Consider the following 18042-nt stretch of genomic DNA (forward strand, 5'->3'; position numbering starts at 1 on the left):
AATCTAAGAAAACCAAGATAACATTCTTATCGGGACGTCAACTTGCACATTATTACAAAGCTGGCAATTATCTGCTACTTTAAGATATTTAGGGTCCGAGCCCACAGCATGTGGGGCAAGACCCTGTTGTTATTGCTCCATTTATTCTTTGAATCGGCTTTTTTGGGGCCTTGAGGTACTGGAAAACTCACGAAACTTGGCACACTCGTAGGTTCCGGAGAGGCATTTTATATTATATGGGTCCCGTGCGTGGGCGTGGCAAAATGGCTCTCTAGTGCCCCCCTCGAAAATTATGAAAAAATTGCAGAAAATCGAATCTATTGACTTTTTTTTCACGAAAACTCATGAAATTCACGAGGAAATCACTAGACTTTATACAATACGGAGCTCGGTCGGAGCGTAGTACGTGTATATACACAATATATATATACAGGTGTGTGTGTGTGTGTGTGTGTGTGTGTGTGTGTGTATATACAGGTACTACAATGTATATATACTGTATATATACAGAGACTCCTCACTTAACGACCGAGTTCAGTTCCTAGGACCAGGTCGTTAAGTGAATTGGTTGATGAGCAAGGACCTGTGTTATTTCACGGTAAGGGGGCGTGGCCATTGCCAACGCTAGTGTAGTGAATACTGACAGACTGCAAGACCAAGACTGAGAACGGTGATGAGATGTATACAGTGTATATAATATATATAGTGTATATAGGATCTATAGTGTGTATATATAGTGTATTTAGTATATAAAGGGTGATGTGCGATGAGATGCTGAGACGGACACTGAGTATACCGCACACCGCGGTATTGTACACAGCGTTCATAAGTCATAAGTCTGAACGGTCGTTAAACAAGTAGGTCGTTTACTGAGGGGTGTGTGTGTGTGTGTGTGTGTGTGTGTGTGTGTGTGTGTGTGTGTGTGTGTGTGTGTGTGTGTGTGTGTGTGTGTGTGTGTGTGTGTGTGTGTGTGTGTGTGTGTGTGTGTGTGTCAGAAAACCGGGGCGATTCAACTAGCGGCCTGAGGACCAAATGTAGCCCATACGTCAATGTGGATTGGCCTTTTGAATAGGATAGGTTAGTGATAAAGTGAAAAAGGGAAAAAAAACACAACAAAAATTGGATCACTGGTTCAAAACCAAACCTGACTAAAAAAAAAAGGCAGTTTTCCCTGTCCTGCCCACTGACGTCTCAACCTCGCAATATTCTCACTCACTTTCTGTCAAACTACTGTGCATTTTTTAATAGTCTTGCATGTAATGCATGTGTTATGCTTTATTTGGCTCGTAAACACAGGACCAAGTGGCTAAACATATTATGATTAAAAAAAGTTACAAAATGTTCGATAGTTGGATTACTGTAAGAAATAACCGATGGCTAAAGTATGAAATAATAATAATTACAATAATAATTATCATGCTTTATTATAAATAAAAAATAATAAAGTAATCAAAAAACAAACACAACCATATGGCTATGCAGTATCAGAGATTAATATTTGAAAAGTGATTCACATTTTTTTTTCATTGTTTTACGAGTAGCCACACTGTTTCAAGAAAGAAATAGAAGGAACCCTAAACTGGTCGCTAACGGAATACACTTGAATAGCCCCTGTTTTAAACTCTGAAACTCTAATGCCCGGTGCGTCGTCTCTTCTAAAGGTCACCAACTACCTGAACTGGGTGGTGAGGAACCTGGCAGACCTGGAGGTCCAGATGGCCGCAGTGAAGAAGGTCAACAGCTTCCTCGGCACAGAGTCGGAGAACTACGAGGGATCTATGGGTAAAAAAAAACAAAACACAACTAGACCTAGAGAACTAAAACCATTACAGAGGAACGACCGAGGTCAAATTTTTCTTCCAATGGTTACCAATGTAAACTGTGACCCGAGCTGGTGGAGAAAAGACACCAGTGTGACTCGTCTGCTGTGACATCATGGAAAAACTTGTAGAGGGGCGACATTGGTTTAAAGACGTCCGATGTGTTTGGGGAGTTTGAAGGAAACGTGCAGAAGGAAGCCACTGTGCTGGAAACACATGACTGGAGGCTACGATCAAACAACCACACACACACACACACACACACACACACACACACACACACACACTGATGCATACGCACACACTAGCAAAAGAGGACCACGCCCATGCGCATGAACTACAAGTGGCCTCTACAGGAGCAAAAAATAATTATTATATACATTGCATAATATTTATGCAATTATTTTTGAACATTTCAACGTAAACCCTAATTTAAAAAAAAAATACAAAAACTACAATTCTGCGCCATTTTGTTATGCATCTTGATGCAATTGCCTCATTGGGGAAGTAGTTGTAATATTATAACCTGGAAATTAAACAGCTTTACGGGTGAAAAACGACATGCATGTGCTGCTGGGGGTTAATTTGGTCAGGGAATAGACCAATGTTTTCAGAATTTACATACGTAATTTGCAAAGCCATGAATTATATGTTAGGTCATCGTAAGTGGCGCCCCCTATTGACACTACCCCCTCCCCCTCTAAAGGTACATGTCCAGAGTCGTCCAGAACAGTTGACCTACAAGTAGATTTATTAGGAGAGTCCGATTTTGTGGACAAAATAATAAACAATAAGTTAGCTACTGATCATTCATCACCTGGAAAAAATAAAGAGATTTCCAGAGTAAAGTGAACTCTGTTTTCACATTTCACTGTTTATTATCGCATCAGGATGTTTGACGAAATCAGTTGTGTCCAGTTCATAGTCATTCCAAGACAAGGTCCCTCAAAGTGCATGTGATGAATGTCTTTTCAAATCTTTTAAATGACTCGAGAACTGGGAGTCGCTCGTTTGAACCTTGTTTCGTTTGTTTGAGGCTCGCTAACTGCGGCCAAACACACACTCGACACTCACTCGAGTCTGGACGCTTGTCTCTCGACGTTTGTCTCTCATAAAAGCCTCAGGCAGTGCAGCTACGTATCCAGCAAGCTCCCCGAGTTTCCATTCAGTAAGTGTGCGAGCGAGGGAGAGATGGAGAAAGCGACAGAGGGAGATACTGTAATCTTTGACTGGTGACTCACAAACTGAAAATAGTGACTTTTATTTGATAAGAATGTGGGAAAAAAAGATCAAGGCGTTTGGCATTATTCATATTGAATGTGGGCGTGGCCTCGCAACACTTTGCTTCGGGTAATTGGCCGTTCCATGCCCCCGAGTTAAGCTGCACAAGGCGTTTAACCAACGGTTGTAATGTCTGTAGTAAGAGATTGTTAAAGCACTTTATCAGAGCGACTTCACTTTGTCTGGACTGTTATGGCGTGTGCTGCTCAGTCCGTGAGGTGGTGTTTATACGAGCCAGGGCCTTTAAGATACACACAGTCGTCAGGTGATGGGTTTTAGTCTGTTTCATGCGCTTGCACTGAGTGTGTTGCTCTCGAGGGCCCCCCCCTTTTTTTTTCTTTTGCTCTTCTTATGCCATGTTTTTTCACTGACTCTGCTGTGTTTAGGAATAGATCACGGTTACAAAAGATCTACCTCACATTACCTTCCGACAATCGTCATGTCTTCGTGTTGAGGAATATAACAATTGAATGGTATCATGTATTATCATAAAGATATTAGTGAGAATCAAACTCCCTTATCTGTTCCCTACACAGTAGAGGTAGAGAGAGGGAGGTAGGATAGAGGTAAAGTAGTGGGAGGTGGAATAGAGGTAGAGTAGAGGCAGAATAGAGGGAGAGGGAGGTAGAGTAGAGGTAGAATAGAGGGAGAGGGAGGTAGAGGGAGAGGGAGGTAAAGTTGATGTAGAGTAGAGGGAAGTAGAATAGTGGAACAGTCGTGGGAGGTGGAATAGAGGAAGGGGTAGAGGGAGGTAGAGTAGATGTAGAGGGAGGTGGAGTGGAAGTAGAGGGAGGTGGAGTAGAGGGAGGTAGAGTAGCAGTAGAGGGAGGTGGAGTAGAGGCAGAGTAGAGGAAGGTAGATTAGAGGTAAAGTAGTGGGAGGTGGAGTAGAGAGAGTAGAGGGAGGTAGATTAGAGGTAAAGTAGTGGGAGGTGGAATAGAGGTAGAGGGAGGTGGAGTAGAGATAGAACAGAGGTAGAGGGAGGTAGAGGTCGGTAGATGAGAGGGAGAGGGAGTTAGAGTTGATGTAGAGTAGTGGGAGGTAGAGGGAGCTAGCGGTAGAGGGGGGTAGAGGTAGAGGGGGGTAGCGGTAGAGGGGGGTAGACTAGAGATAGAATGTGAGGGAGGTTGAGTTCAAGTTCAAAAGATTGATGGGTAGAGAGAGGTACATTAGAGGTAAAGTAGTGCAAGGTGGAATAGAGGGATGTAGAGTAGAGGTAGAGGGGGGTAGAGTAGAGGGAGGTAGATTTGAGGTAAAGTAGTGGAAGGTGGAAAAGCGGTAGATTAGAGGTAGAGGGGGTAGAGAAAAGGGAAGTAGACTAGAGATAGAATAGAGGGTGAGGGAGGTAGAGTTGATGTAGAGTAGAGGGAGGTAGATTAGAGGTAGAGAGAGGTGGAGTAGAGGTAGAGGGAGGTAGAGTAGAGGGAAGTATACTAGAGGTAGAATAGAGGGAGGTAGAGTACAGGGAGGTTGAGTTGATGTAGGGTAGAGGGAGGGAGAATAGTGGTACAGTAGTGGGAGGTGGAATAGTAGTAGAGGGAGGTGGAATAGAGGTAGAATAGACGTAGAGGGAGGTAGATTCCAGGTAGAGGGAGGTAGAGCAGAGGTAGAGGGTGGTAGAGTAGAGGGAGGTAGTGGGAGGTTGAAAAGAGGTAGAGGGAGGTAGGGTCGAGGTTGAATAAAGGTAGAGCAGAGGTACGGTAGAGTAGAGGTAAAGGATGCAGATGCGGACCTGAGCACACGAGCAGCTCAGTTTCCCAAGTCTCCGAGAGGGAGAGAGATTTACAGTAGCGGCAGGAAGGCATTTGCAGGAAGTCTTAAGCCCTCGTATCAAATGAAACTACTCAGAAGTGAGTGGAATCTGGTTTCACATAAACACACTGAATTGCACTTGTGTGCTATTTTTGTGTCTCTAGCTCTAGGTACTTCTGTGTGATTATAATGTACTTACAAATCTTTTTACCCATCCTCCACGTGTTAATGTCAATATTAGACTACTTCACCGATGCACCTCACTTTAGCTATCTAAATCCAGTATAATAGTGCTTTTATAAAAGTGTTACCATAGTGTACTTATACACTTGCTAGATGTACTTTGTCGTGTAATATGAGCTCACAAATGGACTGATGTATTGATGGATTGGGCATAGATTCTTGTGGGCACGAAATGTAGTGTAGTTGGAGTAATGTAGTTAAAGTATAAGAAGGTACCCAGCAAATTACGTTACAGAATAAATCCAGTGTCATTAAAGTGCACGAGTACACTGATTCTCGTCAAGGATCGTCAATGTGATAAGCTTCAGGCACACACAAGGCACACACAAGATTTCTTATGTGTGACCCCGATCTGAGAAGATTTTTATTGTTAAATAAGAAATATATTGTTAGATATCTAGTCCAAATTTCTACACCTGTTTGAAGACACCATTGAAACTGTGATTAAAACAGTCATTATTGTACATTCTGTGAAGAAGTAAATGCCTCATTAATGAAATAATGGGAAGTTTAATTTATTAATCATTTAACTGGGGACCACCCTAGGACCTCTTGAAGGAAGCCTGGGGGTCCCCGGACCCCACATTAAGCACCACGGTGCTAATACATTTGTTAAATTTATATAAACATGATCTAGTAGGCTTGTTCCTTGACTTGAACATGAGGGGGTAAAGGGGGGATCAAAAAGGTATATACAGTAATCCCGCTCCCTCTTCTCCCAGATGCCTCCCAGGTGCCGGAGGACTGGCCTCAGCACGGAGAGATCAAGATCCAGGACCTGTGCGTGCGCTACGATCCCATGCTCAAACCCGTCCTCAAGCACGTCAACGCCAACATTCACCCCGGGCAAAAGGTGAGAGAGAGAGAGAGAGAGAGAGAGAGAGAGAGAGAGAGAGAGAGAGAGAGAGAGAGAGAGAGAGAGAGAGAGAGAGAGAGAGAGAGAGATTCAAAGCATTTATTACTTTTTTTTAATGTAATTTTTTGTTTAATGTAATTGACCATTTCTAAAGCTGTCATTGTGCTCCACGTCACCCTGAAATAATTACTTTATTTTGGGGGACTTTTCAATGGATTTTATATGCAGGAATAAGGATCACTATAACATTACAGATGTAAGTATTTGCACATTGTACAGAGAAGCAAAATTAGAGACTTCATGCATTCCGGATCAGAACTGCAGCAAAGAAAAAAAAAAAAAATGGCAGTGTCCTACTTGAGAAGTGTCACGCTCTGTTGCAGGTTCCCGGTCGGTACCATGTCAGCAGATTATAGTAACCCTAAAACGAGATTGACAAAGAAGAGCTGGGGATGCAATGTGTTACTCTGTTTCTCTCAGTCAGGATTAAGAAGGAAGATCGGTACAGCATTTGTACAGGCAGTTTATGTGACGTTATAGCGAGGGTACCACCACCTACTGTCACAATCCACATCATTAAAGCAGTACTATGTAACATTTTACCTTAAAATAATAATAGCAGAATCATTTTGATGGTACATTGACTTTTTATATCGAGAATGACATTCCCACCCACCCCCCAAAAACGTTGTAACTTTGGTGTTACGCAAAAAGTGCGTTACGCATTACGCGTTGTTTGGACCTTCTCCCTCTGGCTGACTGTCTAACCTCCCTGTGTTCATCCCTCATCGAGCTAGATACTGCAGGGGGTCACAGGGCTCGCCTCTACAGTAGTTCTTGTTTACCGTTTTCTCCTTGCTTGTCTGTGATTGGTGTGAAGTCTGATTCAGGTTAGTATTGTCCTCCAATTTGTTCATCTCTTTCAGGTGCTCCCATTACATCAGATAAGTATGCATTCACAGGGTTAGTCTCTTTAACAGGTATGCTTGTGGCATATTCTCTTTGGATCGGAGCAGGTCTCTTAGGAGTTTGAGCTAATACTCTTGCAGGTGAGGTTGGTGTTTCAAACGTTAGTATTTGCTCTCTCTGAACCCGTTTATACCTGGCATTAAAATGCTTCTTTGGTGATCCAATCACCAGATCTGATCACTAATGCCAGGTTTTGTTTTGTTCATTCGATTACGTGGTGAGAATTGAAAAGTGAAAATTTTGATTCATGCAAGTCGGAAACGGAAATAAATACATGATTTCTCCTATCAGTGTACTCTCTTTGGGCTTCTGCCCTCTTATCCTGGCTGATTTCAGGTTAAAGTGAGGGCTGTGGAATTACATCATGAGAGGAAGTGAAGAGAGCAGACAATCAGGCCACATCTTTTCTCTGTGCATTTTGGTTTCCCTCTTAGGTTTCATTTATCACATCTTGTGATATCTCCTCTGTGCACGTCACCACATAGGCGTTAATATCCAGAGGGATGTGGGACAATGTATCAGCATCATCATTTGCTTTGCCAGGCCTATATTTGATGCTGAGGAGTCCGACAGTTCTCCCACACAGTGGTGGTCGACTGCATTGAGTTTGGCAGTGCTCACATAAGTCACATAAGTCAGTGGGTTCTTGTCCGTGTAGATGGTAAACTCTAGAGCACAAAAGAGGTAATCCCTAAATTTCTCACACACTGCCAATTTGAGTGGAAGGAACTCCAGCTTCCCACTGTGCCAGTTGTAGTTTCTCTGTGCAGGGGTGAGGGTCCGTGACCCATATCCAGTGACTTGCAGCTTTCTGTCCTGACTCCCAAGACCTTGTTCTGATGCATCAGTATGCAGGACAAATGGTAAGTTGAAATTTGGATATGCTCTGGACTTGTGGTTTTACTCTTACGATGGCGGACTTGTGGTGTTGAGGATTTCGCTTGGAGCAGCTCATATAGTGGCTTGGCTATCCTGGAGAAATCTTGTATATAAGACTGGTAGTAACTGAGGAAGCCACCCACTGTCTGTGCTGTTTTGGTTTTCAGACCCACTACGACCTCCAGGTATTTAGGGTCAACTCGAACCCCCTCAGAGGACACCAGACCATAGCTGACCTCTCTCCAGAACAGCTCACACTTCCCAGGTTGGAGCTTCACTCCATGAAGTTGCAGAGCTTGGAGAACCTTGTGGATCACCTCCACATGGTCCTCAAATGACTTTGAGTAGCACAGAATGTCGTCCAGGTAAGGGATACAGCATTCATCCCTCAGGGAGCTCAACATCTCCTCCATGCTTCTCTGGAATGCTGCAGGCACATTGGATAAGCCAAATGGGACCCTCACCCATTTGTAAAGCCCCCAGGGTGTGATGAAGGCTTATACCTTCTGCCATAAAGCTTGGGGATATTGAACCATGAGTGAACCCCAAGGTGTCTATTAAGTCCTGTATTCGCAGCAGTGTATGCATGTCTGGGACTGTCTTTTGATTCAGTAGACGATAGTCGATGCAGAGGCGTAGTGTGCCGTCCTTTTTCCAGACACACGATGGGGGCAGAATAGGGAGACTTAGATTTGACTATCCATCAGTTCACCAGCAGGTCCTATATGTCCTTTTTAACCTCCTTAAAGAGTGGCTTTGGGATGGAGGTGTATGCTCTCTGTACCAGAATGTCATCTTTTAGGTTAATCACGATTTACAGGGTAGGGATACACCCAATGTCATTTTCATCCCTCGCAAAGGCCTTTGACTCCTCGTACAGCATCCTTTTAGCTGCCTCTTGTAGAGTGAGGGTTCACAGGAGGATGGAGGGGTGGACTTGGCTCAGTGGTATGAGTGGTGATCTCATTGACCACCACAGTTGACTTTTGTTGGATAGAGGAGTCTGTGTCTACAATCCTTTAAAAATACAGCAGGATGTCTAAAGCGGTCTTGCATGCCAGGGTTTTGTCATGCTTGGTGTTACCAACTGGAACAGTCACATAGGGATTTGCAGGGTTTTGGATTTTAAACAAGACTGGTCCTAAATCCAGCTGTTCTATGGGTAAACTACTTTCCTCTCCCTTAAACAAGACCAAACCATCAGAGGTGTCGAGGGTTGGTGGAACCCGGCACTTCGCCCAGGTGAGTTGAACAGCTGGAATGACAATGTGATAAGTCCCTGCCCTCAGGGATCCCTGCTGCATGTTTGATCTCGAAAAAGCAAAGCAGGATATTAAGGGTAGGTATTAATTGTTTGTTGTGGATAGAAAGTTTGTTTTTCTGTTCATTTTACATTGAGATTGGGACACCACTTCTGATCGGGTCACCAGATGCCCTTCTGCAGCGACTGGTTCAGGTTTTCCTGGTTCCTTTGACACTTTAGACTGCCCATTGCCCTGTGACCTTCCTCCCCACACGAGAAACGATGACTGCAGTCGGGAGATTTAGTTAGACACATTTTGGACAGCCTTTTCTCTTTCGGTTTTCATCCTATTTTCTGAATATCGGTACCCATGTTTAGATCTTCATGGCTGGTTCTGCAGTCTCATTGTCTCAACCAGGTTTTTGAGTTGGTTTATCTTGGTTGCAAGTTGTTTAAGTGTTCTACTTGTAATTTTGCTTCACACTCTGACCTTTCGTCATTATTATGAGAACCTCGGATTGTATTAACCTCGAGCTGTGCACTCTGTGCATTTTCCGTGTTTTGTCAATGGGAGGAACTAGCCGCCTCTGCCTCTTGTATTCCTCACTTGTTTTCCTCATTACATGGTCCAGTATAGTGTCACTTACATTGCAGTTTGACAGAAACAGTTGAAATTCTCTGAATATGACTGTGTGTTCGTGTCCTAGTCCTTGGTAAACTGTGTGCAGAAAAACATCTTGGACAGTAGTTGCAGAATACTTGATGCCTACGTCAGACAGTCAAGACGTCAATAGGATGTGTTGTTTTTGTTCTATTAGAAGTAGAGAGAGAAATTGCTGTGGTATTTCGTGCTCATCCTGTTTGGTGCACATCAGCTCTTGAAACAATTCTGTGCTGTTTTTTTTCTGTAAGGTGGGCCTGGAGAAATCCCTTGAGCTCTGTCGCTGTTATGTCCTCTTTATTTATTATCAGGTTTTATTATCCTGAGCACGCCACAGTCTATTTTTGTCAGTGAAGCACTCCTTTATCCCTTCATCGACCTGCTTGCAGACATTGTTATAGCATATGTCTGATGAATGGTCACCAATTTGACCCTCTTGTACTTTAACCTCCCTCCCTTGAATGTAGGAGAGATCTCTTAAGAAGACCATCCCCACTGACTGAGTGCTAGATGCATGTGGTGGGTTACTTCCTTATGTGTCACTCTAAAGCTTACTAGACGGTGCTGGCGACATCGGTGAGATTTCTGGTGATTGTGTAGCAGTTACTTTAATTCATTGTTTAAGTTTCTTAGTAAGCTCCTCAAAGCTGGCAAGCATTTTCAAGTGTTGTAGTGTTATCTACTATCGTAACGGCTGTAGCACTAACTGATTAGGCGTAGGGATAGTAACAACGTTGTAACATAAGACTGGAACAGTTATACTTGACAGGTCTACTGCCTCAATAGTGGCAGACATTAGGGAATGGCATTGTCATCTATAGTGTGAACATCTCCCTGTCTGGTAAGTAGTTCTAAAGCACCCATTTCCTTGAGAAAACGCACAACCTCTTGGTTCTTAATAATGGCATCAACAGCTTCTTTCAACGTTAGTAACTCAAGCATACCCCTGTCCTCTGACTGCAGCAGGTTCTTACTGTGCATAAAGGAAGGCGATCTGGAACAGCTTTTCTGCTGCTTAGCAGGCCATTCCTAATGTCCCACACTACATCCTGTCTGTGTCCGACATTGTAGATTATTTCCTCTCCCTCGCGCAGTTTCTGCTCCAACCCGAGGATCTACGCTCACATCAGCGGTCCCCGATATAATGCATGGATCAGCTCCCGGCTAGAAGACACCGCCGATTATAGTAGACAGCAGATTAGAATAACCTTAAAACGCGGTTGACAAAGAAGAGACGGGGATACAATGTGTTACTCTGTTTCTCCCAGTCAGGATTAAGGAGGAAGATCGGTACTGCACTTGCACAGGCAGTTTAAGTGACGTTAAAGGGAGGTACCACCACCTACTGTCACAACTCTAAACAGCACATTATTAAATAACCAAAGCATTACACTGTTTTGTATGTTCTATAAAAATATATATATACACTTTCAAAATAAAGCTCAAAACCCTTTTTGTGAGCAGCCGAATTTAGGAAGGATAGGTGCGCTATTTTTCAAACCAGGTCTTAAAATGCTGGTTCCCGTCATTTATACAGTAACTGCTCAGGGCACAACCTCACTCAACGCTTAACTCTTGAGAAACTTACCACTTAAAGTTTCTACATAGGCAAGCGTCAAGCGAGGTTGAAAAATGGCCTAAACCTTAATCCTTTAACTGTACATGCCAGTGTGTGAAAACCGCTCCAGGATATTTGGTGGTTCACACTCTGCTGATAATAGAGCTGTTGGCGCACATCACACCGTGTTAATAAAAGCTGAACGACATCCCCGTGGGAAAAAGAGGGGTGGTAAGTTCACCGTTGTGGGGTCAATTACACTACATAGCCAAAAGTACTGAGACAAAGATGGTAGTCAGTGTGCTAAACGATTTATTAAAGATAAATATGATAAAGATGCATTTGAACTGAAGACCATGCGCTATTATTTGATTCTTCTAAAAAATCTCCAAGTTAGAATGTAGCATGAATAAAGCTTGTGTTTTAACATAAGTCATTAGATAGATAGATACTAGATAGATAGCTTTTCTTTGACTTAATGTGACTTGGCTAACAACAACTGTATAATGTTGGGGGACATTCATGACTTGAAGGCATACACAAGTGGGATACTCAGTACTCTAAAAAATCTCTATATTTACATTCTAAGTGGACGTATGCAAACCTTAGAAGTTGACATATGTACCCATTGTCCACCCAAATTGGAGCCATGTGGATCTGGTATCACACTGAGAACTCCTGGCATAGAGGATACCTGGAGGTGGTTCAGTTGAAGTCAATTGAAGTTCACCCTTTGAATACTATGAAATAAGCTTATTTTATGGACTGGACTCTTAGCTTCGGAGTCATTCGTATATGTTTTATCCCTGATGCCGTACTCGAAACTGCAAACTACTGCGAATCCTCCCCCACGACTGTGGTGCGAGCACGCTACTCGCTCATTGGCACGCACGTGTTCAATTTCCCAGGCCAGTGTTCATTTTCATTCTCGTTCTGTCTCCATCCCTCCCTCTCTGTGGTTTGTTCCTTCAGGTGGGCATCTGCGGCCGCACGGGCAGTGGAAAGTCGTCTCTGTCGCTGGCCTTTTTCAACATGGTGGACATGTTTGAAGGTTAGTGGCTTCCAACACAGACCAGTGAAACATTCCATCCTTGTGTACGGCGGACCTTTTAAAGGGCGTTTTATAAATGGGCATGCACACATTTCACAGTATCCAGACAATTTTCCTCAAATTCGAAAAATATGGAAGACGTTACCACCTATGCTGGTCAAAGTTACTCGATTACTTGACTGTGCTGTATTTTTTGTTGGTCACTCATTTTAAAAAGGGAAAAGCGCCGTTTCCTTTACATGGGATTATTACAATGTTTCTCTTCCGCAGCACACTTTTTACAATAAAATAATTGTAACGGCGCACCACTACTCTCTGAACCATTTAAAACATTGGAAAAATGTAGACCTGTACTCACGAAAAAGATTAGTTTGTGGCGAACAAATCTTTTAAATGACTCCGGAGTCGGGAGTCACTCTGTCAAAAGGGTGGGCGAGGGAATGAATGTCAACGCAAAGTCGAACGACTCTTTTTACCGAGTGACTCGTCAAGAACGGAATCTCAAAGAAGAGTTGAACCTTTTGTGTGAAACTCGTTGCGCTGGAGCTCGTATTCCGTCTGGAACTGATGAATTGGATGGGTTAGTGCAGTCTTGCAATTTTGATCTTGCAACACATTGGCTAATTTCCATTCTTTATTTTTTTTAAGTGGAACTTGAAAGATTTTCACGTCACACCTGGCGAGCTCTCACGGAAAAAATGTAACTTACAGTAAGTAGGTTTCTCGCCGTATTATTTAAAAACAAAAAGGCCAGTCGAGAAAATTAAAAAGAAAAATCGAAAAATGTTACCTATCATCGCGAAAACGGTCCCTAAAGGCAGCGATGCAAAATAGAGGAATATAATAATTTTTACTAATGTTTTGAAACAGTATAGACCACTTCCTATAGTATTTCCTGTATTTATTCATTCCTGCATTGGAATAATAACATTATTTTACCTTATCTTATAGGATAACATTGTGTAAACATTACTAAATTGTTTTCGGATATGCTCACGGCCCTGGAGAAGTCGAAGCGCGACAATGCCTCTGTCAAAGCGTAAACCCAGCGTGTTTACGCGGGAGAAAATGTGCTTATTTAACATCACCCCTCCTGGCGTCCCGGTTTGGGTGAACATGCTCGTCCGTGACCTGTTTTCCCAGCTGAAGAAGGAGCGGCCACATGTACGTGTATGTAGGTCATGTCAGGTTCCCCCGTTCCGTCCGCTATCTTTTTAAAATCCAAAGAGGTTTTAAAAGTTATCGCCACAAAATAAATCACCCGGTATTTCATTACTGGCGGCTTTCAGTGTTTGTCGCCGTCAAGTCGGCGTGATGTAGTACTACAAAGCGACGGTGAAGGTTATATTTGAAATAAATGTCTCTGAGGATAAATCACTAAAATAAATAAGTTTCCACTGATAGGGCAGCTTGAATAGTAACGCTCTGTTTTCCTTCGACTACGAGCTTCTCCCCGACAGATTATTCGGACAAGATAAAACTGTGCACTCACACCCCACACACACACACACACACACACACACACACACACGTGTATGCAGAGGGAACAGCTGGTGAGACACTCTATTTACCAGTAAATTATGACACATTTGCGTTAGAAGGGCTTTCCTTATAAAGCCATGAACCGAAATGAGAGCAGCGATATTCCTGAGAGAGAGAGAGAGAGAGAGAGAGAGAGAGAGAAGACAACGATGGAAAATGTGAGGTCATGTCCCAAAAAGAACAAACTACAAATTGGTAAACCTCAGCATTTGTTTCATTGTAACAAGGGCAAGAGACAATCGACTGGTTTATATCCAGTAGCCTATATTTGTTTTTCTTAATGATAAACAATTATACCCGGGTGGAATACACGCTATGGAATACACGATGTTGTTTGAAAGCTGGGGTGATGCCCTGTGGCTTGAAGATAATTCTTTGCAAATCGAGGCTGAAGAACAGTCTCCACATTGCTGGAAAGACCATCACACCCAGTTTGGTGACAGAAAGGGCGTCTCCCCATTCAACTACCCTATGGAGATTTCATAAGTGAGGGGTAATGTACAGCCAGCTGGGCGTTATCGCGGAGGTGACCGGAGGGGTGCACATTATCCTGCTTATTACACAGCTTTAGTAAATAAAAGAACATGTTGAGACGGAGTATTGATTTGAAATGTATTTTTATAACTACAGTAGAATGCCTGTTTTTTTTTTCTGTTATACTCTTCCTCGAGCAAAATGTGCTCGATCAACTATGAGATTATCCAAGAGCGGCATGCGTTTATATAAACACCCCCCGCCAATGAGAAAACAGGATCGAGCACCTCACTGTTACCATGGTAGGGCTAAACCATCACGCTTCGGGCAAGAAACTATGATATATTACTAATTTTGATATGCTGTATGTGTAGCCAACACATCCATACGTCCATTTAACCTAATTTTGACACTCAAAATGACATAATAATGGATTTTATTAATATTCCTCGACACTGTTGTACCATCGTTTTTCAGTTCATTTTTTCAACACGGCATTTTAAATCATTGTTAATAACCCGGCTGACTGGTTTGATTGTACATGCTTTGCAGTCGAACTAGCCTTGTTCGACATCCGAACAACTAGTTTGACAACCAACGTCGAGAAATGTAGACGGGAGCAAAGTCAAACGGGTAAAATATTTCACGTCTGTGTTTTTTCCCCGTAGGAAAGATTGTCATCGATGGCATCGACATCTGTCAGCTGCCTCTACAGACGCTCAGGTCGCGGCTTTCCATCATCCTTCAGGACCCTGTGCTGTTCAGCGGATCCATCAGGTGCACGTTCATACCAGTGCACACAAAACCCTGATGAAAGGCGCACGCGCACGCACACACACACACACACACACACACACACACACACACACACACACACACACACACACACAGCAGCCCACTTACAGCTGGAGTATATTCCTTTTAGCAGTCCAAACAGAGCTGTCCGGCGATAATACACAGAGGTTTCTCCTCAAGTACCCACAGTGGGTTGCATCGGGCTGTTTGTCTCGTAAAGCCAGGCCTACTGAGGAGTTTGGACGAGTTCAGAACCAGCAGCCATCCATGGCTTGTATTCACCCCAGCAATAAAACATCCCCTTGAACCTAATAAGAGATAAAAGTCTCTTCTCTATCACAAATATCATTGTCGCCACAGCGGAGGTCTTATCACATGGAGGGCTCAGTGGTACACAGTCAGAGCAGAAAGTGTATTCCTTTAACAGTTGTTGTCTTGTCTCACCAAATAACTTCCATCTCGTCAAAGAAATTTGAGGTTACAATTGTCTAATCAGAACATTTGAGCATATCGGGGTAAGACACCGGTGTGGTTTAGCCATAAAATAACCTTTTTGGCAAACAAATCCAACTTTTTTTTACTACACGATATAAGGTATGCAAACGTCAAATCCAACACATAATCAGTCCATTCTACTTGGGATACAAGAAGAAGAAGAAAAAAAAAAAAATCTAACAAAAATAAGGAAATAAAAATATATAGACAAATACATTAATCAATTATTTTCGGACAAAAGTAGGAAAATAGATAATCCCAGTGAGATGAGCAGTTGAGAAACCGGTTTAAACCTACAAAGAAAACTTTCTGTAACTCGTGAAGCTTAGTTGAGTAGTTTTATTAGTTTCTGGTTTCATGTTTTATTTTTGGAACTCCAAATTCCTCAAATGACTCCGTTCCAAATGACATTTTATATACCATTTTTTTTAACAAAGATATTCCTAACCAAAACGAATAAACAGACATACGCATGGATAGATGGATGGATGGATAGATGGATGGATAGATGGATGGATAGATGGATGGATAGATGGATGGATAGATGGATGGATAGATGGATAGATAGATAGATAGATGAGTAATAGAATAAAAATAGAAGAAATTTCCAATATGCAATTAACCAAAACATTTACATGGAAAATGAACTTAAAATAAAAAAGGAAAATAAAGACATTTTGAATCAGCACTTTGACATGTACAAAAGAAAAAGATAACAAAACTAACAAAACTTCAACAGAGATCACTGCTTTGTCCTCATGGACACTTTGAGACGCTGTCCCACTGGCGTTCCCTGGGAGGGGGTTGAGTTCGGGTCCGGGTGATAACACAGCGGGACGCTGCACGACCAGCGTCACCGACCGGGAAGGGTCCCGCGTGTCTCTCTCTCTCTCTCTCTCTCTCTCTCTTTGTGTGTGTCCCGTTATCATCTCCCATATTTGTATCACTCACACACAAACACAAGCCCTGCGTGTTTGTTATGAGAGACAAAGAGCATGTGATGTTTGTTTGGACGGATATGCTGTTTCAGAGAGAGAGAGAGAGAGAGAGAGAGAGAGAGAGAGAGAGAGTCCCTGGGTTTTTCACCAGCCGGGGTTCACAGTATGTGAACAGGCTCTCAGGGGTCAACGGTCGACAGCGACTGACTGACAGTAACTTCAGAGCTGTGAGGTTAAAATGTGCACGACAGGATGTTGACACGGTCCGTCCGTCCACCAAACCAACACATCGGGATCGATGTGTCACGTCAGCTTTCTCACGCGACTCCGCCAGGAAGTGAGAGGGAATCAAGGGTTTTTTCGAGATGCAGTCATCCAGAGTAGTTTTGTGAGGTTTCACGTGGTTAGCTTTGGGTGACACCGTGGGCGATGAAACAGAGGAGATTCTCAACGACTCCAGGGGGCCGGGGTCTTATGAAACCGCCGCGCCGGAGCTCGCCGGGTGTCACGTGAAAATGTTTCAAATTCCACTTAAAAAAAATAAAAACTTCATAAAATCAAGGGTGGAAATGAGTTCACCAGATTAAAATTGCAAGGCAGCACTAATGCATCGAATCGATCAGTTCATACATTCAAATTCATCAGAATGCCAGCACTTTGTTTGTTTTTTTTAAAGAAAGGTTAAAAATACGCTTGTTATCACCCTTGGGGTCTTTTAAAGAAGGATGCCAAGAAAACCAGATAAGCTTTTCCAGCCTTTTCCGTGCGCTGGAAGAGCGCCATTCGTAAAAAGAGTCATTCCGGTCGAACCCTAACGCTTCCGACTCCCAGCGAACGCGAGTCGGAAGAGTCGCTCGGCTCTGAGCGGTGAATGGAATTCTCACAAGAATTGGTTCTCTCAAAATGAGTTACTGTATACAAGTGGAATGCAGAAAATAAATCAGTCACATTCAACATGAATCGCAGCAAATGCTTTGGCCTTTCTGCCTTGGGATTTAATTTCAGTACTCAGTCCATAATTTTCAGTTTGTGAGTCGAAGATTCACTCCTTTTGCTCAAGTGACTCCCGCGTCATTTAAAAGGCATTTGTTTGCTCAGAACAAATGGTTTGCGAGTCTTGCGTCACTCCTGAATCATCTGCCCCGTGACCTTGTATCTGTATTGACTTTGCGTGTTTATTTGGAAGTTAATGAGTGAATGCGTGTCCGCCACCGAGCGACGTCGACTGAATCCTCCGGTGCAACGTCGGGTCACGGCCATTGAGTTCCCGATTCTTCTGGTGTTACTGAAGTGGCTGGGACGAGAAAAAAAATGTCCGCTCGTTCACCTGCCTCAGCGACGGCTCCATCTCACTGCCCACGGCAAGGACCATTTGAACCTCCTTGAGCCCAGCGCACGACCTTGTGGTTCTGCGCCTCGTCGCCTCCTTTCTTACTTTCTACCCTTCTCATCCGGTATGTCTGCTGACTCTGCGGCGCAAACTAC

General features: G+C 43.2%; 1 protein-coding gene across 5 annotated transcripts in view; it reads left to right on the plus strand.

Annotated features, from left to right (window-relative positions):
* Nucleotides 1-18042, plus strand: part of abcc9 (ATP-binding cassette, sub-family C (CFTR/MRP), member 9) — a 73740-nt gene that overhangs the window by 48349 nt on the left and 7349 nt on the right. For all 5 annotated transcript variants that reach the window (XM_080022198.1, XM_080022201.1, XM_080022199.1 and 2 more), the window contains 4 exons: nucleotides 1662-1782; nucleotides 5819-5949; nucleotides 12235-12313; nucleotides 14998-15106. In XM_080022198.1, the coding sequence (XP_079878324.1) occupies nucleotides 1662-1782; nucleotides 5819-5949; nucleotides 12235-12313; nucleotides 14998-15106 (440 nt within the window). The remainder of the gene's footprint in view (nucleotides 1-1661; nucleotides 1783-5818; nucleotides 5950-12234; nucleotides 12314-14997; nucleotides 15107-18042) is intronic.

This window comes from Zeus faber, assembly GCF_960531495.2.
Source record: "Zeus faber genome assembly, chromosome: 21".
In the NCBI taxonomy this organism is placed as follows: domain Eukaryota; kingdom Metazoa; phylum Chordata; class Actinopteri; order Zeiformes; family Zeidae; genus Zeus; species Zeus faber.